The sequence below is a fragment of the Adiantum capillus-veneris genome, chromosome 21 (assembly GCF_014529385.1).
Source record: "Adiantum capillus-veneris isolate H3 chromosome 21, ASM1452938v2, whole genome shotgun sequence".
Classification (NCBI taxonomy): domain Eukaryota; kingdom Viridiplantae; phylum Streptophyta; class Polypodiopsida; order Polypodiales; family Pteridaceae; genus Adiantum; species Adiantum capillus-veneris.
The window spans coordinates 3,964,211-3,990,184 of NC_140951.1; the positions used below are offsets into that span (position 1 = coordinate 3,964,211).

Consider the following 25,974-nt stretch of genomic DNA (forward strand, 5'->3'; position numbering starts at 1 on the left):
CTAGGTTTCTTCAAGCACTAGTTACAAGTGGATTCTGGTAATTGACATGATATCCAAGTTTCTTCAATCATTTGCTTCGATTTTATTCTTAGCTTTTTACCCCATTATAGAAAGCACTATTTGAACTTAGTTATCTTTTATAGTTTAAATTTGTTTGCAAGTTCTAGCTAATATTACAATTCCCAAACAATTCTTCCCCTATGCAACCCTTCATCTTGTTTGTTGGAATTGAAGATCTTCATCTTGTTTGTTGGAATTGAAGATGAAGGGCGAATGACATTTGATTCCAACATGAATCGATGTCCTATAGGCTAACAAATAGCTCAACTGGGCTTGGAAAAGCCAAATGAGCACATTCTTACTGTCATGTATGTCAATCACCCTGTCCTCATTGCCAATAGCCAGCAAGAAATACCAAGGCTGAGATGTGAGTAATTCATTGGCAAAGTATGAAATTATTGTGCATGGGTGGCTATTGGCTCACGTAGAAACTCAACATTTTGCCTATGTCTAGATTTACATCCTTATTTCAGCATCTAGTCATCTTAAACACAAAATATACTAGTGCATAATACATCAGAGTGGAAGCCTCTGAAAAGCAGCTTGTATAGCTTCAAACAATTCAACTGCCGACAACATTCTAGTGTCCATGTTGTGCGATCAGTTTGTGTGTTAAATATATATATATATATATTTATATATACCCAGTTCCAGGATAAGCCAAGATTCACCCTTAAAGGAAAGTGCAATGTATAGATCCATGGCAGTCACCACAAGACAATATAACCATCAGCTCCATCATGCATAGTATCGGCTAAATACCACGACATCCCCACTAACGTCGTCAGCTTGTTAGAAGTTCATGCGGGAAGTGGACATGCTACAACTATACGACAAGCTTCTTCAAGTAGCAAATGATTTCACCATGTACCACACATCGGCATATATTGAAGAACCACAAGCCTTTTCCAATATACACAGCCAACATAGCTTAAAAGATTGGCCACCTCTTGAAGCACGCACTCTAAAGTTCACTTCTCTGATCAAAAGAGTACAAGAATGTGCCATTCCATCCAGGAATCACCCTCATAAATGCTGATTTGGTATAACCCAAAGCAAATCTATAAAGTCAGGTTGACAGCTTGCTCGCCATCTCCATCAAATTATTAATGAGTTGAACTGGCATCTTGGCACCTTCATAAAACGACGTCATAAAAATCATTACAAAGATCAGCTTGCCATTAAGCATTCACTGCATTTTCTGGCTGCAGAAAAACTCGCTTGGCACCCTCCAATGTGTTCTTCAATAGCATGGCAATTGTCATTGGGCCAACACCACCAGGTACTGGAGTAATATAACCAGCCACTTTTTTGGCTTCTGCAAAGTCAACATCGCCGACAAGCCGATGGCCTGATTTTTTGGTGGAATCCGGTATGTAATTTGTACCAACATCAATAACTGCAGCTCCACGTTTTATCCAATCGCCTTTCACCTGGTAGCATGATGCAAATGTGTTACGATGGAGAGACCATACTCACGATGAAATGTTGATAAGTTTTCTCTTACCATTTGTGCTTGCCCTGCAGCAGCTATTATAATGTCGGCTTCTTTCACTATACTCTTGGGGTCCGCTGTATTTGAGTGAACAATGCTAACACTTGCATCAAGTTTATTTAGCAGCATTGCAACTGGCATCCCAACAATGTTGCTGCGCCCCACAACTACAGCCCTCTTCCCTTTTAATGGGATGCCCATCCTGATCAAAAGTTCTATGCAGCCCTGCACCAAGAAAGTGCATAAGCATAGCCATTATCAACAGGCTCATCGATGCTTGATTGCTGCGATCAAACTTCACTCTCCAAGTCACAGAACTGACCTTGGGAGTGCATGGAACAAACAAAGGTTCTCTTCCTTTCATGCACAGTTTTCCAATGTTAAGAGGGTGGAAGCCATCAACGTCTTTCTCTATGCTTATAGCATTCAATACTCTTTCCTCATTCACATGCTTTGGTAGTGGCAACTGCACTAAAACACCTGCATCGGCATGAAAAAGAAAAAAGACTCAGAGAGCCAAAAGAACGTTCATTACTTCTTTTCATGAAAACAAATCTTACAAATATAGTTATTTGGTGCATACACCCGCATGCCCCCAAAATTGGTTATAAAAATGGTTCTCACCCCCAGGGTCCTAGACACGGGCCCCCCTCACCTTCTGAAAAAATAGTCACCGAACATGATTGGGTAGGCGTGCACATGCATTATTATCTACAACCTACTGCACGTCTGCAAATCAATACTAACCTAGATTGACCTACTCTCACCCGACAAAGTTAATTGCACAAATTCGCATTCCAAAGGTTAGAAGCAGTGTCCTGAAAGGTGTCTCAGCTTACAATGCCGCTTTAAGATTCAAAAATGCCGGTTGAGAGCAAGAGGAAAGCCCATCTATATATTTCAAATTAGTGAAAAACTAGCTAAAATTTTGAAAATTTTCCTATTGGAGAAATTATGTGTTGGATAGAAATGATTTTGCCCGAACACAGGTTGTCACGTGCACATCTAACCCTATGTGTACGTGGACAAGCTACTTCATGACATAGGTTCAATTCAGTTAGAATAAGAAGTGATCTCGCACTGTCGTGAGTCTGTTCGCAGACCGTGCATGTCCAGACACTTAGAATAGATGCATATCCTCTGGTTGCACACAGCAGGATCATCAGATTTCCATCAGGAGCATTTTTACAATGCATAGACCTATTTTCTCTATTTTTGACAATTTTCACTTATTATTTTTAAGTGACTTTTGTTGGGAATTGGGTAGGGCAAATTAGGAAGTCAAGTATATAAGAAACCCTAGCGGTAGCACTTTCTCGCAGAAGAGGCAGCAGGGACCTGACATCCACAGTGCACCTTCTCAAGCAAGATCCCCTCGGCAAGAAGACTCAGCATTTTCAGCCAAGAACATCCAGCATTTTTCAGCTATGAAAATCAGCCCTAGCGTTTTGCATTTGCAGGACAACCCCGCAACGGCAGGACAACAGAAACATTAGTGTTTTTGCAACAGAACCCAGAACCAGCCCCTAGTGTTTTTGGATCAGCCTAACCCTCAGCGTTTTGCAGATTCATGAGACCACAGATAGTCTCAGCGTTTTCAGTTTTCAGCATTCAGACATCGCAGTAGAAGTCCCAAACCTCGCAGATCTCACCTTCCCGCAGAAGATTCTCGCCGCACGGTCAGATCCAGCATAGTTTGCAGATTCAGCCCGGAAAACGCAGATTTCAGCATCTGCGTTTTCAGCGCGTTGTCGTTGCATCGTCGTCATCCACATCGTCACCGACATAGAGTCCGAATTCAGCAGAAGAGATTTGCAGATTTCAGCCAGTAGCGTTTTCAGATTTCAGCCCGTCTCGTCGTCCTCCTCATCGTCGGCAAGTCAAAGCATTGTAGAGATTTGTGCAATCAATAGTAGACCGCTCTCGCCATAGAGAGTGGGGCCTTCGGAGGAGGGTTTGACAACATTCTGGTGTCGTATTCTTCTCTCTCTATCTCTCAGTCTCATGCACCTTTATTCACAGTGTCATTCACTTTGTTTGTGATCATTTGCACTCTCTCACTTCCGTAAGTAAAAGGAACCTTGAGCACAGTTCGGAGCACTCATCTTGAGCAAAGTTCAACATTCACTTTTGCTCCACCTAACATTGGTATCAGAGCTTTGGCAGTGTTCTGTATCACTCAAGGAAAGAACCACAAGAAATTTTTTTGCTTGTTGCAGTCGCACGTAACCCAAGTCTTCTTGGGCGTGTCGATTCCTAATCGTGTTTTTGAAAAGTGACAGGAAACCCAAAAAAGAAGGGCTTGTCCAGCCTTTCTTGTATCTCTTTTCACTCATTGAGAGCGGATCGTGCACTTAGAGGCCGGCCAATCGACGTGAGGTGGGAAAAAGCAACCTTGGTGTGAGCGCAAGACCGCTAAGGGGTGCGCCCGCAGGAAAGAGAAGAGCTTGGGTGAAGAGAAGATCCTTCTGTAACACGGATTGCAAGCTAAAGAAGAACCTCAAGAACCTCAAGAACTCAAGACCCCCAAGAACCCAAGACCCACAAGAACCCAAGTTCCTCGTGAACTTAAGAACCCAAGACTTCAGTGGATGGTCATCATCCGAAGCGGAATGGATACTTCACATGGAGGTGGTGAGCATGGAAATGGCGAAGAAGAGTTTTCCCCACCAGGAGATTTTTCCGACCCTCCCCCTTCTCCATCTACGCCAAGGATTGCACTAACTCCTATGGAGGCTTTCGACAAGATGATGATGGACAAGAAGTTAGAAAGCGAAGAAAGAATAGCAGCCATAGAGCGCAAATATAAAGAAAGAATGGCAGCCATAGCACGTGAGCACGAGCAAGCACACTTAGAAGCCAAAGTAAGAAAAGCCAAATCGGATCATGAGCTTTTTGAATGGGAAAAGAGTGCTACCGTGAAATCACGAACTTAGGCTCGCTACTGCTGCTCGCCCCCCCCCTTGCTTCGCCATCGCTACCCTCCCCCCCCCACTCGCTGCCCCTGCACTGCCCCTGCGCGCTAACCTCCCCCCCCCCCAACCCGCTGCCCCCCCCTGTTTTCGCGCTGCCCCAAAGGCTGCCCGCTGCCCTCCTCTCACGTTGCCATCCCCACCCCATCCCCCCGCTCGCTGCCGCTTGTGCACCCGCACATTACCCGGCTGCCCTCTTCGCCCTCGCCGTCCCCCCATCCCCCCCCCCCCCCCCCCCCCCCCCCCCCCCGTCCTCTTTGCTCCCGAAGGTCTTCTGCACCTGGCTCGGCAACGCTTTCTCTTCGGACAAGTGCTTGGCGTACTCGTTCGCAGATTTTCTTCACCGCCCGCTTCTTCGACTCAGCAGTAGACAAAGATGGAGGCTCCAGCTCCACCTCAGAGGGACTCGCCTGAAGCCCCCTCGCCCGACCCCGCTGAGCCCACCATTCGACTTGCTCTTACGCCGGCAGAGCAAGCGAACCTTGCCACAGAGGTAGAACGCTTGCAGGCGACTTCTGTCATCTGCAAGGTTCTCGGCACTCGTCCCAGCAGAGGAGAACTGCAAGACCTTCTCCAGGCCCGCCTCCTCGCAGAGGTGGGCAAGATCTTGGATGTCCAGATTCTCGGACGGGGGTACTACCAGATTGAGTTCGAGACTTCCGAGATGGCCTCCAAGGTCATAGCTATGAGTCCATTGGCCATCCGAGCAGCACGCGCCCACTTTCGACAGTGGCGACATGGTTTTGACCCGTCTTTGGATGTGCTAGTAGAGGAGGCGGACATCCCCATCTCAGTCTGCTTTCCGGGTTTACGGAGGGAGTACCTTCCACTTCTCTCCAGGATTGGCTCCGCCATCGGAACTGTCCTGGAGACACCTCGTACGGCAGCATCAGTAGCTGCCAAGGCGGCTGGCATCCCTTCAGTTCGAGTTTTGGTCAGAGATACCCACACGCTCCCGAAGGTCATCCTTCTGCCTCGGGTGAGTGGGGGTTGGTTTAGACAGAGTGTGGAGTACTCGGGTCTCCCGAACCAGTGTTTCATTTGCAGACAGATGGGCCACCTAGCGAAGGCCTGTCCACGGAGGAGACCACGACCCGCACCCCAGCCTCAGCCCCAGCCTGCCAAGGCTGGGCCACAGCCACAACCAGCGACACAGAGCACAGATTCAGCGCCACCCTCCGAGCCTGGGGCTCCAGCGGAGGAGGGGTGGCAGCAGGCCCGTGGCCGTCGACGCCAGGGGCCACAGCGGCAGCCTGGCACTCAGAGTGGCCCCCACGTGCCTACTCAGCAGCAGTGGGTTCCCACGGGGAACCGCTTTGGTCCTCTTGAGCAGGAGGAACCCCCTACGCCAGCCTCCACCTCCGCTTCACCCTCGCCAGCCCCTCCGCCTTCCGATCTCCCCTCCTCCTCCTCATGCCCTCCCCTGCCCTCTGCTACCGCTCACTCCCCACCTCGCCCCCCCCAAGTCTCTGCCGCCCCACCCCGCTTCTCCTCTCCCCCGCCCCCCCCAGCCCCTTCTCCCCCTCCTCCTGCTTCAGTACCACAGTCGGCTCAGGAGACTGGACCCTTGCCGGCGGCCAGGAGATCTCTTGGCAGCGCCTTCGCCACGAGTCGCCTAGCGAGAGAGGGTCAGCCCTTCATGCGGCCCCCACTGCAGATTCAGACATCTCCTCTTGCAGCTATTCCTCGTGGTTTGACGAGCTTTGACCTCCGACGCCGCTGGGATTTCTTCGATTACGGGTTTACTCGTTTTCTTGGCGATTCCGCAGCAGACTACGTGGCAGCCTGCTTCAGAGTCCACGCTTTGTTCCTCGCCGCTAGGGGGACAGAGGCCTTGGACTCAGCAGTTGGTTTCTCCTTCCCCCTCTGTGGCAGGACTGAGACAGAGTGGTCCCTCGACTCAGTGGTGGGATGGTTGCATACACAGGTTCTCGAGTTCTCTCACCACATGGGAGAACTTGGCGTTACAGATTTGCTGCAGACTTTGTGGCCACTGGCCAAGTTTGCGGTGACACCCCCAGATTCAGCAGGATGTAGACACATTGTGGTGTACTTTTTTGCTGATACGCAGTGCTTGCCTTGCTATGTATTCATTCATGAGGACTCCTGGACAGAGGAGGTTGCTTTACGCACGGCTCGCTCTACTTGGGCTTGGACCAGGCACTCACTGTAGTCTCGCCTATCTAGAGGACGCTCGGATGCGGATTACTCCCCATCCAAGCCTGCTTCGAAGATAGCTCGTCTTGCTGCTGCGGCAGCATTTGTTCTCTCTCGCTCCCCATGAGGATCGTCTCGTGGAACGTGCAGGGACTCGGTGGGCCCCAGTTTCAGCGACAGCGGGGCCGATTGCGTCAGGAGCTTCAGCGATGCCTTGTGGGAGGAGAGATTGATCTCCTTATGCTTCAGGAGCACCATTTGTCTGAGAGCCGCATTCGGCGATGTGGTCAGATTTTGCGTGGACGCTATGATACCTTTTGGTCAGCTGCTTTTGGACCTGGAGGCATCCAGGGTGGGGTATGTATGACTATTGCGGACTCATTACAGCAGGCCATTGTGGACAGAGGGATTATTGTACCAGGCAGGGCTCAGTGGATTACTATGCAGGTTCAGGGTAGCCTTGTGGGTTTCCTGAACATCTATGCGCCCAATGTGGCGAGTGCTCGTGCAGAGTTTTGGTCACAGATTGTTGAGTCTTTGCCACAGGTTGACCAGTGGTGTGTAGGAGGGGACTTCAACATGTTGGAGGACCCTTCTGACAGAATCGGAGGCAATCATGTTACTTTGCATGGAGTCGAGTTAGCAGCTTGGGAGAGGTTTTGTATGACGTTGAGGGTCTCGGATACATGGCAGCATTCTGGCTTTGTGAGGCCTCCAGAGAGTCTTGCCTTCTCTAGATCGGACCGCAGAGTGGGAGGAGTGAATCTATCGCGCATAGATCGCTTCTACATAGTGACCACTTCAGTGACTTGGGGGGATCAGTGGGCATCCTAGCAGGGACATCCTTCTCGGACCATGCACCAGTGATCCTCACAGTGGCAGACAGGCAGAGGAGTGGGAGCACGATGCTTCGCATCCCAGAGCGGGTCTTGTTGGACTCAGCACTCAGAGAGAGGGTCGAGGCTCTATGGACAGAGGGCATGGACAGCCAGGCTCCACCTGCAGACAGAGTGGCCTCAGGCCTAGCTCAGCTCAGCCACTTCTTTCTCCAGGAGTCTTTGGCTCGACGGGCTGCAGCGAGAGAGGAGGAGCAGCGTCTCAGACGAGGCATTGCTTCACTACAGAGGATGCAGGAGCAGCATCCAGACAGTCCATGGTTGGAGGAGCAGCTACAGCAGGCTCGACAGGAGCTTGCTTGCACAGAGGAGAGGCGCCATGAGTTTGCCTTCCACCGACAGGCATCTCAGTGGACTCAGGTGGGTGACAGAGTGACAGGTGTTTTTTTTGGAGACAGTGGGACCTCGGCACTCGCATGCCAAGGTCAATCAGTTGAGGAGACCCGATGGGTCAGTTGTTTGCGAGCCAGAGGATATGCGTGCAGTTGCTACTGACTTTTACCGTGAGCTACTGTCGGCTGAGCCCGAGTCAGAGAGACAGGATGCATGCAAGGAGCAGGTTTGGGCACAGATGCCTTGTCTTGTGACTGAGGAGATGCGGCAGAGGCTTGAGTTACCTCTTCAGCTTGAGGAGCTGCACACGGCTCTTAGGGCCCTCCCTCGTGGTAGCTGTCCAAGTGAGGATGGGCTGACTTTCAGCTTCTTCTTGGAGTACTGGGACCTGCTTGGCCCAGATCTTTGTAGTGCCTTTCAGTACATTCTGCACACAGGAGTGATGCCGGATAGCATGAGTGAGGGCCTGATTTACCTCATTCCAAAGGAGGGTGGCTCCTTGGATGAGATTCGACAGTGGCGTCCCATCACCATTCTCAACTCAGCCTACAAAATTCTTGCCAAGGCTCTGAGTTTGAGGATTCAGCCACTTTTGGAGAGCCTTATACATGGAACTCAGACAGGTTTTGTCAAGGAACGTAGTATCCTTGACAACATCTTCACTTTTTGGGAGGCTTCTGCCCTTGCACAGCTCCGTGGGGAGGACCTTGTGATTCTTCTTCTCGATTTTGAGAAGGCATACGACAGAGTTGACTGGGACTTTCTAGAGGGCACGCTACGCAGGATGGGCTTCTCAGAGGCTTGGATCAGAGGGGTGTCAGCTTTGTACAGACAGGCCCACAGTCAGGTGCTTTTGGCAGGAGGTAGAGGTGAGCGCTTCATGCTCACACGATCGGTCAGACAGGGTTGTCCTCTTGCCCCCTTTCTCTTTCTGTTCTATGCGAAGGCGATGAGCAGATTTTTGGTGTCACAGCAGGTTGGGTTGAGGGGCTTGGCACTCCCTATATGGGGAGATGAGCTTCTGGACGCTGAGTTTGCCGACGACTCAGCCTTGTACTTAGAGGGCCAGGAGGCCAATTTACACAGATGTGGACAGGCTTTGGAGACCTGCTGCTATGCATCGGGCGCACTGATCAACTGAAGAAAGACAGTGGCTTTCTCAGTTGGTAGTGCTCCTGTGCCAGATTGGATGCCAGGAGAGGGTTTCAGGTGGATTCCTCCAGGGACTGCAGTTCGGTACTTGGGTTGTCAGGTTGGTTTGGATTTGTCCCCCGAGCAGCAGATTTCTCCTCTTCTCCTGTCCATCAGGAGAAAGCTGTTACATTGGAGCTCAGCACGACTTTTGCTGGCTGGTAGAGTAGTAGTTGCCAACCAGGTGTTGTTGGCGACTATGTGGTACATCACTTCTTGCTGGATCTTCTCGAGTTCTTGCATCAGCCAGGTAGAGAGGCTGATCAGGAACTTCCTTTGGTCTGGTCGCGACACTCAGATTGCCCGAGCCAAGGTGGCTTGGTCGGTCATCACACTTCCTTGTTCTCAGGGAGGGCTTGGGATCATTGATCCAGCACAGCAGAGCAGAGCCCTTCTTGGGAAGTTCGTCGTCAGAGGACTTCTTCCAGGCGAGGAGCCCTGGAAGGAGTTCTTGTTGCAGAGGCTTCGTGCCAGGGTGCCTCAGGCAGGAGGCCCTTGGCAACCTTCGACCAGATGGATCTTTACAGAGTTGCGCCGAGTTGGTTTGAGCAGGAGACTGGAGGACCGATTCGCTGTGAGTTTGCTTCGGTCTTGGGAGCTATTGCGGCGTGGCCTAGAGCAGCGACAGCCGACGTGCACGGAGGAGCGCCTACGGCAGCCCCTCGTCTGGAACCCCATGGTTAGCACTCAGAGAGGCCACTTGGTTGGGAGTAGGCCTCATGTTTCTTGGGGTCCCATGGCAGCAGGTCCAGCGCGCTCTCTAGGTGACTGGCTAGAGTTCACAGGTTTGTCAGAGAAGGTGCAGGTTGTCCAGCTACAAGGCATGAGAGGGGTTCAGAGCATGTGTCAGGACATCTCAGAGTCAGTTCCAACTGATTGGCTCACGCCTCTCGAGCCAGTAGCACCCCGGTGGATGGGAGCCTTCACACGACTGGAGGTTCTCATTTCAGTCAGGGCTTGCTCAGAGACTGTCCCAGCCCTGTTCTTCGAGCTTCAGGGTGGGGGACGATTACAGAGAGTTGCAGTAGAGGCCCCCCAGGTAGCAGAGTGTTGTTTCCAGAGGATCCGAGTTGTGGGCATCTGTGGGAGGACTTGCGTCATAGACCCTGACCCAGCAGCTCTTGAGACAGGACACTGGAGGCTATGGGCTTGGGAGTGCTGTCCACTGGCACGAGTACAGTGGGATCCTGGTGAGTGGCTATGGAGGGACCCATTCTCTTCTGCAGACCGCCCAGGAGTCCCTTTCTTTCAGTACACTGTTCGGCTTGGACGTCATATACTTGCAGCACAGAGAGAGGCCCGCCCCGCTGCAGCACGTCATTGGCAGGAGGAGGGTCACACAATTGAGTTCTTGGCAGCTTTTTGGCAGAGGCTGTGGGACTCCAGACAGCCGAGGCGCGTCACCTTGTTCCAGTGGTTGGTTGCACACAAAGCCACAGCAGTAGGGAGTTGGCTTGTACATAGTGGTCTCTCGGCCGCATGTACAGCCTGTGACCAGTTGGTGGAGAGTCAGCGTCACTGTCTTTGGGATTGTCCCTCGGCCCAGCAGGTGTGGCTACGAGTTCTTTGGCTGATGCCTACCCTCTCCACGGCTCGACAGTACACTTGGGGGGCGGCGGCTTGGTCCACCCTCACGGGCCCGGCACTTCAGTTTGAGCTATCTTCCACCAGCAGGATGATAGTGATACAGGGGGGTCGACCTACACTCCAGCCTGCTACAGACCTTACTCCACAGGAGTGGAGCAGTGAGAGAGCGGAGTGTTGGGAGCTCATCAGCGGCCTAGCTCTCTGGTTCATCTGGCGGGCCCGTTGTTTCCGCATCTTTGAGGCTCGCCTTGTACCACCAGCAGAGACTGTTCGTGACTTTTGGCTAGAGCTGATCCATACTCTCAGAGGACAGCTTGAGGGACTACAGGGCAGCTCCGACCGCATGCGGGAGCGCCGCGAGGCTTTCCTTCGTCTCTGGCGCCCTGGGCTGTTTTACTCCATGGTCCAGGGGGTGCTCAGATGGCACTACTGTCCACCTGTGTGGCTTTTCCCTCCTCCCATCTCTTGATTTAGCCCCATTGTATATATGCTGTTTTTTCATTGGGAGAGTCTCCCCATCATGTTTGTTGTAGCCCTCTCTTGCAGAGGTGGATGTAGCCCTATGGGCAGCTTTCATTAACTAATAGAAGGATCTTTTTCTCGGAAAAATAAAATAAAATTGGATCATGAGCGCAAAGAAAGACAAGCAGACTTTGATCGCAAGAACAAAGCAAGAAAAGCGATCAGCGACCAACACATAAAAGAGTTGTTGCAACTTTTTCTAATGTGCAAGCACAGATTAACAAGAATCAGGAGAAGGAGACTCTTTCAGTCTCTTCTTTTCCAAAGTGCGATACACATGATTTGGATGATAAGGATAAGCATGATGATTTGCATGATAATGATCAGCATGATGAGTTGCATGATAATGATAAGCATGATGATTTGCATGATCAAGATGTGATTATTCACGAGCATGATGATTTGCATGATCAAGATGTGATTTCTCATAAGCATGATGATTTGCAGGAAGATAATGTGATTGTTCACAAGGATGATGGTTTAGTTGATACTTTGTCTAGTGAAGCTAACCTCATTGCAGATTCGATCAATCATGAAGAACAGATCTTGGCTCTCGAGTTGAGGTCCAAAGAACCCCTACAGGAAGATTTGATCAATCACGAAGAACCCATCTTGGCTCTCGAGCTTAGGTCCAAAGAAGCCCCACAGGAAGTATTATGTGTTTGAATGATTAGTCAACACGCATTGTTCGAGTGTTTCATTCGTGATGCTTTCCTATATTTTAATCACCGTCCTTATGTTGCATGTTGAACACGATGCACTCATGAATGAGCATGGATGTATGCATGAAAAGAAGAAATGTTTGCATTCAAGGAATTCACATTCCATGTCTCTTCCTTGGCATGACATAGTATCCGAAAGAGCACAAGAAGGATTGAGCATCAAACATCGGCATTTCCATTATGATTTGCCACAGTTGATTGATTTAGATCAGAAAGTTAAGATTTGACCCCATTGTGTGTTTGATGAACGGTTTGGCACTCCGTCTTTATGTTCATCTACATTGCATGCACAGTTTTTTCAAAAGACTAGAATTTTTTCAGTCACTTTACATGGAATGGGTATGTTTATGTTTTTGTGTCGAAAGTGGTTTCAGGAATTTTCAGCCTCGGAGATTCAAGAAGAAGTTAGATGCATGACCATAGACGAAGTTGAAGCATTGAAGGAGCTACAGATGACTGTCATTTTCGATGCGGCCCAAAGAAGCAAGCGTTGCAGACCTTTATGAAGTTCAAGTATCGCATGACCCACGCATCAGAGTGGGCCGGCGAAGAGTCCTTTCCAGGATTCCAAACCCTGTTGGCGATCTCCCTCGATGCCATACAGTTCGGTACCAATACCTCACTTTAAAAAGGAGGGGATGTCACGTGCACATCTAACCCCTTGTGTACGTGGACAAGCTACTTCATGACATGGATTTAGTTCAATTAGAATAGGAAGTGATATGGCACTTTTGTAAGTCTATTCGTAGACTGAGCATGTCCAGACACTTAGAATAGATACATATCCTCTGGTTGCACATAGCATGATCATCAGATTTCCATCAGAACTCATCAGGAGCATTTTTACAATGCATAGATGTATTTTTCCTATTTTTGACAATTTTCACTTATTATTTTTAAATGACTTTTGTTGGGAACTGGATAGGGCAAATTAGCAAGTCAAGTATATAAGAAACCCTAGCGCTAGCACTTTCTGGTAGAAGAGGCAGCAGGGACCTGACATCCACATTACACCTTCTCAAGCAAGACCCCACCCCCGGCAAAAAGACTCAGCATTATTAGCCAAGAAAAGCCAACGTTTTTCAACAGTGCAAATCAGCCTTAGCGTTTTGCATTTGCAAGACAACCTGGCAGCAGCAGGAAGCAGAAATGTCACGTGACACATCCAACCCTATGTGTCCATGGACAAGCTACAGCATGACCAGGGTTCGGTTCAGTTCAGTCACGTCAGTCTAGAATAGGAAGTGATCTAGCACTTTTGTGAGTCTGTTCACAGACCGTGCATGTCTAGGCACTTAGATTAAATGCATATCCTCTAGTTGCACACAGCATGATCATCAGCATTACCATCAAAATCCATCAGGAGTATTTTCCAGTGCACAGAACCTATTTTCCTTATTTTTGACATTTTTCACTCATTATTTTTAAGTGACTTTTGTTGGGAACTGGGTAGGGCAATTTGACTAAGTTAATATATAAGCAATCCCTAGCGCTAGCATTTCTGGCAGAAGAGCAAGGAGAACACAGGCACAGGTTGCAGCAGGTTCCTCCCTCTCTCTCTCAAGCAAGATCTCTAAAGAAACCTGGAGTTTTCAGCACTCATTACCAGCGTTTTCAGCATTGTATACCGGCATTTTCATCACTCAGCATCAGCAATTACAGCCCCCTGCAGGTCAGCGTTTCAGCCTTTCAAAGCAGCGTTTTCTTCAGCAGCAAACCAGCGATTAAAAGGGCAACAAATCCAGCGTTTTGAACAGCAGAAATTCAGCGACTAAAGACAGCAGATCCAGCGTTTTCAAGACTGCACCTTACTTTGGTATCAGAGCCCGCTTGGAGGTTAGCAAGACATCTCCTTTCGAGGTGTCAGGCTTCTCTCCCGGTTTGGACTCTCTCATCACGCAAGAGTGCCTTGATGTTTTGTTCACTATTCAACAAGTGCCCTTCCGCAGAAATTTGTAGTCTCTCCTCTTTCAGGATGTGATATGCTTTTGGGCATTCGATGGTTTCGTGAGCATAACCCTCTCATTGATTGGGCGGAAAATACGTTCATTTTCAATGCCAAAAGTGACTCTCCCCTTGTCATTCGTGGAGAGCAAGTTGTTCAATCTGCATCCCTCATTTCTAATGTGCAGGCGAAGATTGCAAAGAATCCAAAAACAGAGACTCTCTCAGTCTCTTCTTTTCCAAAAAATGACACAAATGATTTGCATGATCAGGATAGACATGATTTGCATGAGGATCAAGATGCGATTTCTCACAAGCATGATGATTTGCATGAATGATTGTTCACAAGGATGATGTGTTAGTTGATACTTTCTCTGGTGAAGCTAACCTCATTGGAGATTCGATCACACGAAGAACCGATTTTGGCTCTCGAGCTTAGGTCCAAAGAACCCCCACAGGAAGTACTATGTGTTCGCATGATTAGTCATCACGCATTGTTCGAGTGTTTCATTCGTGATCGTTTCTTGTATTTTAGTCACCGTCCTTATGTGATCCCTTTTCATAGGCATGACATATTGTTCGATGAGCACGATTCACTCATGAATGAGTATGGATGTATGCGGATTACTCATGAAAAGATGAAATGTTTGCACCCAAGGAATTCACATTCCATGTCTCTTCCTTGGCATGACACAGTATCCAAAAGAGCACAAGAAAGATTGAGCATCAAGCGTCGGCATTTCCGTCGTGTTTTGCCACAATTGATTGATTTAGATCAGAAAGACAAGTTTCGAATCCATTTGTTTGTGTGTGTTTGATGAACGGTTTGACACTCCATCTCTATGTTCATCCACATTGCATGCAGTCTTTTAGGAAGAATAGTATTTTTCCAGTCACTTTACATGAAATGGGTATGTTCATGTTTTTGTGTTGGAAGTGGTTTCAGGAATTTTCATCCTCGAAGATTCTTGAAGAAGGTAGAAGCATGACTATCGACGAAGTTGAAGCATTGAAGGAGCCACAGAAGACTTTGTGTTGCTTTCGGCGCAGCCCAAAGAAGCAAGCGTTGTAGACCTTTATGAAATTCAAGTATCACATGACCCACGCATCAGAGTGGGCCGGCGAAGAGTCCTTTCCAGGATTCCAGACTCTGTTGGCGATCGATCTCCCTCGACGCTATACAGTAAGGTGCCAGTACCTCACTTTGAAAAGGAGGGGAGGTCACGCAACACATCCAACCCTATGTCTCCGTGGATAAGCTACAGCATGATCAGGGTTTAGTTCAGTCAAGTCAGTCTAGAATAGGAAGTGATCTGGTACTTTTGTGAGTTTGTTTGCAGACTGTGCATGTCCAGGCACTTAGATTAGATGCACATCCTCTAGTTGCACACAACATGATCATCAGTATTACCATCAGAATCCATTAGGAGCATTTTCCAGTGCACAGAACCTAATTTCCTTATTTTTGACATTTTTCACTTATTATTTTTAAGTGGCTTTTGTTGGGAACTGGGTAGCAATTTGACTAAGTTAATAAATAAGCAATCCCTAGCGCTAGCATTTTTGGCAGAAGAGGTAGGAGAACACAGGCACAGGTTGCAGCAGGTTCCTCTCTCTCTCTCTCAAGCAAGATCTCTAAAGAAACACGGGGAACAAGGGGAGGCTGGACAAGCCCTTCTTTCTTGGGTTTCCTGTCACTCATCAAAAGCACGATTAGGAATCGACACGCCCAAGAGAACTTGGGTTACGTGCGCCCACAACAAGAAAAAAAATTTATGTGGCTCTTGTGGTTCTTTCATTGAGTGATACAGAACACTGTCAAAGCTCTAATACCAATGTAAGGTGCAGCGGAAGTGAACGTTGAATTTTGCTCAAGATGAGTGCTCTGAACTGTGCTCAAGGGTTCCTTTTACTTACGGAAGGGAGAGCTTTCCGTTCCTTTAGTGAGAGAGTGCAATGGACACAAACAAAGTGGATGAACACTGTGAATGAAGGTGCTGAGACTGAGAGATAGAGAGAGAAGAGAATACGACACAAGAATGTTGTCAAACCCTCCTCCGAAGGCCCCACTCTCTATGGCGAGAGCAGTCTACTATTGATTGCACAAATCCCTACAATGCTTTGGACTTGCCGACGATGTCGACGACGATGAGGACGACGACGAGACGGGCTGAAATCTGAAAATGCTAATGGCTAAAATGTGCAAATCTTGATCTACTGAATTTTGACTCTATGTCAATGACGACGATGGGACGACGATACTTTGAAAATGTAGATGCTGAAATCTACGTTTTCCGGGCTGAAATTGCAAATTTTGCGGGATCTGACCGTGCGGCGAGGATTTGCTGATGCGAGAAGGTGAGATCTGCGAGGTTCGGGGATTCTACTGCGGAGTCTAACTGCTGAAAACTGAAAACGCTGGTCTACTTGTTGAGTCCTTGTCGCGATGGAACTGCAAAACGCTAGGGCTGATCACCAAAAATGCTAGGGCTGAATTGGAATCTGCTGTCGCCGGTTGTCCTGCAAATGCAAAACGCTAGGCTGATCTGCTGTTCTACTGTCGTCGGGAATCTACAAGTGCAAAAACGTTGGCTCATCTTGGTGCAAAAACGCTAGGCCTGCTGATGGGTGTCCTGCTGAGAAGGTGCCTGTTGAACGCTGTGTTCCTGCTGCCTCTTCTGCCAGAAACTGCTAGCGCTAGGTTTCTATATAAACTTGGCTAGTCAAATTGCCCTACCCAGGTCCCAGTTCCCAACAAAAAGTCACTTAAAAATAATAAGTGAAAAATGTCAAAAATAGGGAAAATAGGTCTATGCACTGTAAAAATGCTCCCGATGAGTTCTAACTAAAATCTGATGATCATGTTGTGTGCAACCAGAGCATATGCATTTACTCTAAGTGTCTGGACATGCACGATCTGCGAACAGACTCACTAAAGTGCCAGATCACTTCCTATTCTAGACGGATTGAACTGGACTGAACCCTTGTCATGAAGTAGCTTGTCCACGTACACATAGGCTTAGACCTCCTTTTCAAAGTGAGGTACTGTTACCGAACTGTATGGCGTTGAGGGAGATCGCCAACAGTGTCTGGGATCGTGTGAAGGACTCTTTGCTGGCCCACTCTGGTGCGTGGATCATGCGATACTTGAACTTCATAAAGGTCTGCAACGCTTGCTTCTTTGGGCCGTGCCGAAAGCGACAAAGTGTTCTGAGGCTCCTTCCATGCTTCAACTTCGTCTATAGTCATGCGTCTACCTTCTTCAAGAATCTCCGTGGCTGAAAATTCCTGAAACCACTTCCAACACAAAAACATGAACATACCCATTCCATGTAAAGTAACTGGAAAAATTCTATTCTTCTGTAAAGACTGTGCATGCAATGTAGATGAATATATAGACGGAGTGCCAAACCGTTCATCAAACACACACAAAAAATGGGGTTGAATCTTGACTTTTTGATCTAAATCAAGTAACTGAGGCAAAACACAATGGAAATGCCGATGCTTGATGCTCAATCTTTCTTGTGCTCTCTCTGATACTGTGTCATGCCAAGGAAGAGACATGGAATGTAAATTCCTTGAATGCAAACATTTCATCTTTTCATGAGAGTTCCATATACATCCGTGCTTATTCATGAGTGAATCGTGCTCATTGTACAATATGGCATGCCTATGAAAAGGGATCACATAAGGACGCTGACTAAAATACAAAAAAGCATCACGAATGAAACATTTGAACAATGTGTGCTGACTAATCATTCGAACACATAGTACTTCTTGAGAGGGTTCTTGGGACCTAGGCTCGAGAGCCAAGATCGATTCTTCAGGATCTATCGAATCTTCTTGTGGGGGTTCTGTGGACCTCGACTCGAAAGCCAAGACCGGTTCTTTGTGATTGATCAAATCTGCAATGAGGTTAGCTTTACTAGACAAGGTATCAACTAAACCATCATCCTCGTGAAATCCTGCAAATCATCATGCTCGTGAATAATCACATCTTGATCATGCAAATCATCATGCTTATCATTATCATGCAAATCATGTGTGTCTTGCTTTGGAGAAGACGAGACTAAAAGAGTCTCCTTCTCCCGATTCTGTTCAAACTGCGCCTGCACAATAGAAAAAAGTCGCCACAACTCTTTCATGTGTTGGTCGCTCTTCTCTTGTTTTGCATTGTTCTCGCGATCAAATTCTGCTTGTCTTTCTTTGTTCTCGCGATCAAATTTTGCTAGTCTTTCTGTGGACTTGCGATCTAATTCTGCATTTCTTACGTTGGCTTCCAAGCGTGCTTGCTCGTACTTACTCTCGATGGCTGCCAATCTTTCTTCGCGTTCACGTGCTATGGCTGCCGTTCGTTCTTCGTACTTACGCTCTATGGCCACCATTCCTTCGTCGCTTTCTAGCTTCCTATCCATTATCATCTTGTCGAAAACCTCCATAAGAGTTAGTGTAATCCTTTGCGTGGATGGGGAAGAGGGAGGGAACCTCCTGGTGGAGAAAACTCTTCTTTGCCACTCCCATGTTCACCACCTCCATGTGAAGTATCCATTCCGCTTCGCGTGATGACCATCCATTGAAGTCTTGGGTTCTTAAGTTCACGAGGAACTTGGATTCTTGTGGTTCTTGGGTTCTTCAGGGTCTTGAGATTCTTCTTTAGCTTGCAATCCGTGTTAGAGAAGGATCTTCTCTTCACCCGAGTTCTTCTCTTTCCTGCGGGCGCACCCCTTGGCGGCCTTGCGCTCACACCAAGACGGTTCCGAACTGTGCTCAAGGGTTCCTTTTACTTACGGAAGGGAGAGCCTTCCGTTCCTTTAGTGACTCGTGAGAGAGTGCAATGGACACAAACAAAGAGGTGAACACTGTGAATGAAGGTGCTGAGATTGAGAGATAGAGAGAGAAGAGAATACGACACCAGAATGATGTCAAACCCTTCTTCGAAGGCCCCACTCTCTATGGCGAGAGCGGTCTACTTATGATTGCACAAATCTCTACAATGCTTTGGACTTGCCGACGATGTCGACGACGATGAGGACGACGACGAGACGGGCTGAAATCGGAAAATGCTAATGGCTGAAATCTGCAAATCTTTATCTGCTGAATTCTGACTCTATGTCGGTGACGATGTCGATGACGACGATGCGACGACGACACGCTGAAAACGCAGATGCTGAAATCTGTGTTTTCCGGGCTGAATCTGCAAACTACGCAGGATCTGACCGTGCGGCGAGGATCTGCTGCTGAAAGGTGAGATCTACAAGGTTCGAGGGTTCTATTGCGGAGTCTGACTGCTGAAAACTGAAAAGGTTGGTCTACTTGTTGAGTCCTTCTCGCGATGGAACTGCAAAACGCTAGGGCTGATCTGCAAACCAAAAACGCTAGGGCTGAATTGGAGTCTGTTGTCGCCGGTTGTCCTACAAATGCAAAACGCTAGTCTGATCTGCTGTTCTACTGTCGTCGGGAATCTGCAAGTGTAAAAACGCTAGCTGGTCTTGGTGCAAAAACACTAGCTTGTTGCAGATGTGCAAAAACGCTAGGCCTCCTGATGGGTGTCCTGTTGAGAAGGTGCCTATTGAACGCTGTGTTCCTGCTGCCTCTTCTGCCAGAAAGTGCTAGCGCTAGGTTTCTATATATACTTGGCTAGTCAAATTGCCCTACCCAATTCCCAACAAAAGTCACTTAAAAATAATAAGTGAAAAATATCAAAAATAGGAAAATAGGTCTATGCACTGTAAAAAAAGCTTCTGATGGGTTCTAACTGAAATCTGATGATCATACTGTGTGCAACCAGAGGATATGCATCTACTCTTAAGTGTCTGGACATGCGCGGTCTGCGAACAGACTCACAAAAGTGCCAGATCACTTCTTATTCTAGATTGACTGAACTGGACTGAACCCTTGTCATGAAGTAGCTTGTCCACGTACACATAGGGTTAGATGTGTCACTGACAAGACATGCTTGCTACAGCTAAGCCTTCCAAGCATCAAGTAGAGTTAGTCACCACAGTGGAAGGATGTCGACGGGTAAAAAGAAATCTTCTACCGAAAGCAACACGACTAGCTATGACTTTATTTTCCCTACCCATAGTCAAGGACGACTATGATTTCAAGGGAGAGGTAATGTCATGAATATTAAGTTCTAACCTTCTAAAAGTATTTTCTAACTTATATTGGTTACTTAAGTCTATGCGTCAACCACACTCGGATACACACGGGTACGGAAGTACGGAATAGCTACGGATCAGACCACCCGAAAATTCCACACGTCAGATAGCCTACTACATAGGATGCTTAAAAGCCTACATACTACAACACCATGTTTAGAACTTTATACTCGAACACAAAACCATAGAAACTTTAGAAATTAGAATTTAGAGACTAGCTTGTTGCTCAATCTGCATACGGTACACCAATTAGTCAATGACCATCATAATTCATAACTAGAAAAATTTGATTGGCTAAGGCCCAAAGGTATGTAGACAAAGAACAAAAAAAAGCAGAGAGATGGAGCCTCAAAGTAATGAAGTGGCCTACAAACAAAAAGGACTCAGGTTTATAGAAGCAAGCCAAAAAACATTCAGGAGTGTAGTCTCCTGAATCCAAAACATAAGTAGAGACTAAAGGCTAGAATCTGAACTGTGGAGTCAACACCATAAGTAAGTGGCCAGGCGCAGTGAGCTCTAACTCTCACCATAGCTCACATCCTTATCACCATAAACGGCGCCGTCATCACCACCATCACCATCATCCTCGTCCTTGTTCTCGTCACCAACTGAGCATAATGTCTCAAGGGCCAATATGACTCGTAGAAGCAATGAAAATAGGCTCTATCGCACCATCTGTAGTACTCTCTACAATGGTCTCCTGAATCTCTTGCAAGGCAAGCAAGTGGTCCTCATCTTTTTCCTTATTGAGCATTTCCAATGTGACCTCCATTCTCTCATAGCCGCACTTTTTGATTTTGGATATGAGCCTCAACTTCATGCGTATGTATACAAGCTTGTCTGTATGAGATTGGAGTAGCCTATTTCTTCTCTTGGTATGAATGAGAGAGAAGGTGCTTTGAGGCACGTGTCCCTTGAGAAAGCACCCTTCAAGCAAGAGCTTGCAAATCAGGTGTGCAAGCCCCAAATTTCACTTCCTCTTGCATATTGTTTTGATCTTTTGCAATTGGATGAACAAATGACTTGCTTTCAGCTTTATAAACGTTGAACTCATCAATTAGGGTGCTTTGCAAGGTCAAATCACCCTTGGTGTACCTGTCGAAGAATGTCATCCATCCTTCATGCACCTCGCCATCACTTTCTTGCCCTCTTCCTCACCATGTAGGATGCAACATGTATCCAACAACATGTAACGATGTGTGCATCATATTCTATCTTTCAATGCATAAATCCCTAATCTCTCTCATCTTTGCAGCATCAATGCCTTGTATGTTTTCAATTTTCTCTACTGCAATCCATAAGCTCGTACATAAGCCCCATGGTGGCTCCTCCCTATCAACCAAACGGAGAATTTCAATATGGGAGCACAAATTTTTAGAATCAATTTGGCCTCTTGCCAAAAGGATGCATTAAACACAATGAGCGATACCTCGATAGCCTTTTCAGTGTTTGATTTCTTCATCTTCACAAATTTGTCATCAATCATACGCTTGCGCATACCTTGCATGCATCTCTCATCCACAAGATTGGCCAGCATAATAAAGTAGTACGCAAATCGAGTGGCTGACGCCTTCACAAAGTCCTTCTTGCTAAGTTGCCGAAACAATGCCAACGCAGTAGACTTTCTTGTCACAAATGTGACAATCTTTGTTGCATCCTCAAGCACTTTTGCAACCCAATCAATCTTGCCAATGACCTCGAGCAGAAGGTCCAGGCAATGGCAAGCACATCTGGTTTCCACTCCCTTTCAATCATCTCCCAATGTACAACATTTGCTGGGCCAACCTCTTTGAGATGCTTAAAAATGAATTCCGATGTCTTCATTTCCCCATGCGTGTCTACAGCTTTCAAAAACACTAACCCATGAATAGAGCATGCAAGAAAGTTAATGATAGGCATGCGCCTAGTATCAGACCATCCATCACATACAATAGAGCATCCATGTCTTTTCCATTTCTCGCCATGATCTCAGTCTTTACGCATTTGATCTCCTCATTGAATTCTGTGGTACACAAAGCATGGTAAGAGGGGGGAACGTACGAAGGACCTGCTTGTCCACTTGCTTAAGGGCTCCTTACTTTCCATGTAGGAACATCCTCAGCATAAAAAAACTTGCGCAAGGCTTGGTCTGCTTGCGTCTGTGCTTGCAAGTCAAATGCACTTGCCAAAAACCCTTGCGCAACCTTCCTCTTCTTGCTTTAGAGTGCCACATTGGCTCACACATTGGTGATAAACAGCCAGAAAAGGGGGTACTTTATATGGACACAATCCACAACCTTAGCCATATCTAATGGAAGGCTTCAAGACAAAGAGGCGATGCTAGAAAATGAGCTTGAATAAATGCTCACAGCATCCCTTCTTGCAAAAGTGATAAGCTGTATAGTTCACAAAATATTGAGACAATATGCAGTCAAGGACTTATCTGTCCCGACTTTAAATGTAAACCATGGCTTAATGTATTGTCAGTCTGACCAATCCCCTAAGCATTATGAAATGTGTTACCTCAAGTTCACAGCATTCGACAGTTGTAACTGCTTCTTACAAAATACGAGTCAGAAGTTGTAATGCAGACTAAGTGCCGCAGGGAGCTTAAACTCTCTACCTCTTGGCTGCACTTAGTCAGATTTCAACCCCAAAAATTAAGATTGAAAATTTTAAGATGGGAGTTATACAAACATTTGGCAAGCTTCCGAGGACAAACCGACAAAAGCAATTCCAATTTCAGTCAAGTGACAACAACTGACCAATCACTTCAGGATCCGCATTCAGCTCCATGACATGATCCAAAATTGTTTCTTCTGAAGCATCAGCAGGCAGGTCAACTGAGATGGACTTCATGCCCACCTCAGTACATGCTTTCCTCTTCATGCGCACATACGTCTGAGAATCTTTTCGATCCCCCACAATGACCACAGCAAGACTTGGCACCTACTCACAGCCAAGTGAATACAGGATTGTTACGTTAAGTACCTCTCTCTCTCTCTCTCTCTCTCTCTCTCTCTCTCTCTCTCTCTCTGCTGCACAACCACTCTCCCTTCACCAACAGAGAATTGTTTGTGTGTGTGTGTGTGTGTGTGTGTGTGTGTGTGTGTGTGTGTGTGAGAGAGAGAGAGAGAGAGAACCCGGCCATAGTTGTTCCAAAGGTAAGTGACTTCCTGAGCGATCTCTTGATGAATGGTGTTGGCAATGGCCTTGCCATCGATTAGGACGGCACCTTCAGCACCAGAGGATCCCATTAGAAGCTCAGACAACCCGGCCAAGTAAAGTCAAACGTCACTCTAGAGTAATGCCTATATACATTCTCACGCCTGATGCCTGCAAGATTCTCCTCCGTCCTCTTTACGCGGCGCTGCAAAGGGCACTGATTTTGCTTCTAAATTTTGGAGCTTCACTTCGAATGTGAATGTCTATCCTAACAGCATGCACGGGGTTTTAAACGACCCGATCCAAGGAGGCACAAAGCCCCATTTGGAAAAGTAAACTCGTACAATTTTTGTAAATTCGGACATCGAGATAGTAAACTCAGGCAAGCATAAGTAAATCTAAACAAGCTCACTTTTCAACAAACTACATACGCGTGTCCGCTTAAAGCATTGGACTGCCGCAATATCCATCTGAGTTCGAATCTGAGGGGAAGGGGGGCCTGCTCATCACCGATTTTTTGTTTGTTCTCGGATCTCCTCGAGATCCATGGACTGAATTGTCCACCATTGACCCCGTGCCACTTAGAGCCGTGGGTGGTCGAGGGACGGGAGAGAGGTTCTAACTTTGTACCTTGGTAGTACATTATCTTTGGAGAGGTGGGATTGGTTGAAGCTTTGCAAAGTGTGTGCAAAACCAAACTCATGTACACTATGTTGCTTTCCTCTCCTTGGAGACGCAAACAACAACCATCGATTAGCAGGAATATTTCTTGTGAATGTTTGATTGCAGGTATTCAATGTTAACACATATGTGAACGTTTGATTGCACTTATTCAATGTTAATCACATTTGTGAACGTCTACAAGTGACTGTAAATATACCACACACATGCTTGTTATAAGAGGGGAGAAGCCACTAATCTCCTATTCTCCTCTATATTTACAATAATTATGGAAAGATGCGTCTTTCTTTCCATTAGTCACATTTGTGCACATTCTGTGCTATACATGACTGTAGATACATCGCACACATGATCCTTGCAAGAGTGTGCGATGAGAAGTGGCGCTGTACTCTTCTATTAAAATAATTATGGAAATATGAGTCTTTCTTTTTGTTAGGAATCTTAGTGTTAGGAGCCCGGTTTGGGCTTCTAGTTGGGAAAAGCGAGTTCATGAAGAGATTGTAAAACACTTATGAGGTACACTTACATGAGAGAACGGGAGGTCTTGATTTTGTGGTATGCTATTTTCAACTTATGTGTTTTCTTTATCTCAAAGACAATTTTTGAAAAATTAAACTATAATTTTAATCAACTACTATGGAGCATTAAGAATATGATGTATGAAGCGATGTGAGTAAAATGTGCCTTGCTTGTTTACGAACCACTAACATACACTACCGACTATTGTGAGAAATAGAATGCAAGGAGTATTGTGAGAAAGTGGACGTGTAAATAATGTCTTGACAGTGGACTTTAAATAATATCTTGACTTTCAAGAAACCACTATGTCGACCATGAACAAATGCAAATGGAAAGCTTAGGCAAGGGACAGTAATACGAGGGTAAGACAAAGTCTTAAGCATGCACCAATCTTTAGTGTGATGAGGTCTATGTAGCTTTATTACAAACATACCTAGGTACTTTGAGCCTTGAATCTTTGTATAGAAGGATGAAGTTCTCTATTTAAGACTTGTAACCATATACATGTGGTAGTGATGTGTGTGGACACACTAGGACCGCCGGGGCATTTTTTCCCTCTTTAAGAGGTTTTTTCCCCGTGCATTATATATACACCCATCACTTTAGGGCTATCTATCTTTGCATTGCACACTAAGTAATACACTCTCAGTTGTGTGCCTTGAGATCCCTTCGTCTTCTCCAAGCTATGTGCGTTTTTTCTGCAACCATAATTCCAACAATTGGTACCAAAGTAGGTTGCGTCCTCCCGGGCTTAGTTGCCAGTTGCTCGAGCACACGACTGCTCACTTTCTCCAATTTCAGTTAGGCGAGCATTTGCAGGTTGACAAATATTTCGGGAGAGCTCGTAGAGTTTAGTCTGCTTAGATTTTTGATTCGAGCTCATTTCGGCCTCCGTTTCCATTACAGGCAGGACTGCATAAGCAATTTCACCATTTTGTGCAGAATTTTTTTCAGTGCAAATTTTTGCATAACAGATGCCTTACGGTCTTCTACGGTTTGTGCTATATAGCATGTGTTGTTCCCGCTTTGTTTCTTCTCTTTTTGGGCAGTTTTCACATCAGGTGCAACATTTACCATGGCTGACAACAACACATATATGTTCAAGATGTTTGCTGCTGAGGACAGATTGGATGGGGACAATTACCCTATGTGGGCTTACACGATGCAACATGTTCTTGTGTCAAAGGGCGTCTGGAATATTGTGCAGGGCATTGATGTACGTCCTGGTTCTGAGGATGTAGGCGATGTTGAGGATGCTGCAAGGATTGCTGCTATTAGAGTTGTTTTGCCTACGGCTAAACAAGCTCGTTGGGATGTAAAGGATGCGCAGGCTTATGCATTGATTGCATTGTCTGTGAAGCGCACCATTGTTCCTCACATTTGTTTAGCAAAATTTGCAAAACAGGCTTGGGATATTCTAGCAGGTCTTTATGCAAGCCTCAATGAGGCTAAAATTGCTTTGCTACGTAAAGAGCTGGAGTTGAAGATTATGCATGAGGAAGATGGTATGGACACTTTTCTTGCTGGTCTCAAGGATATCAATGAGCAACTTATTTCTGCAGGTGAAGTCATTTAAGACAGTTCCCTTGT

At 46.7% G+C, this 25,974-nt stretch overlaps 1 protein-coding gene across 1 annotated transcript; it reads right to left on the reverse strand.

Annotated features, from left to right (window-relative positions):
- Nucleotides 1–918: 918 nt before the first annotated feature.
- Nucleotides 919–23,459, reverse strand: LOC147430471 (Amino acid dehydrogenase family protein). Its single transcript, XM_086493099.1, has 5 exons — nucleotides 23,163–23,459; nucleotides 22,785–22,968; nucleotides 1,878–2,035; nucleotides 1,568–1,780; nucleotides 919–1,493 (listed from the first exon to the last, which is right to left on the reverse strand). The coding sequence occupies exons 1-5, from the start codon at nucleotides 23,274–23,276 to the stop codon at nucleotides 1,242–1,244; spliced, it is 921 nt and encodes a 306-aa protein (XP_086349225.1). The 5' UTR covers nucleotides 23,277–23,459; the 3' UTR covers nucleotides 919–1,241.
- Between the last annotated feature and the right edge of the window lie 2,515 nt (nucleotides 23,460–25,974).

Bases quoted from the DNA above. Each gene is read 5' to 3' on its own strand.
- LOC147430471 (XM_086493099.1), bottom strand. From the start codon at position 23,276: ATGGGATCCTCTGGTGCTGAAGGTGCCGTCCTAATCGATGGCAAGGCC. The intron at 2,036-22,784 runs GTCAGTTGTTGT...ATGCCGATGCAG, and splicing joins TGCGGATCCTGAAGTGATTG to GTGTTTTAGTGCAGTTGCCA. The intron at 1,494-1,567 runs GTAAGAGAAAAC...TCATGCTACCAG, and splicing joins CTGCAGGGCAAGCACAAATG to GTGAAAGGCGATTGGATAAA.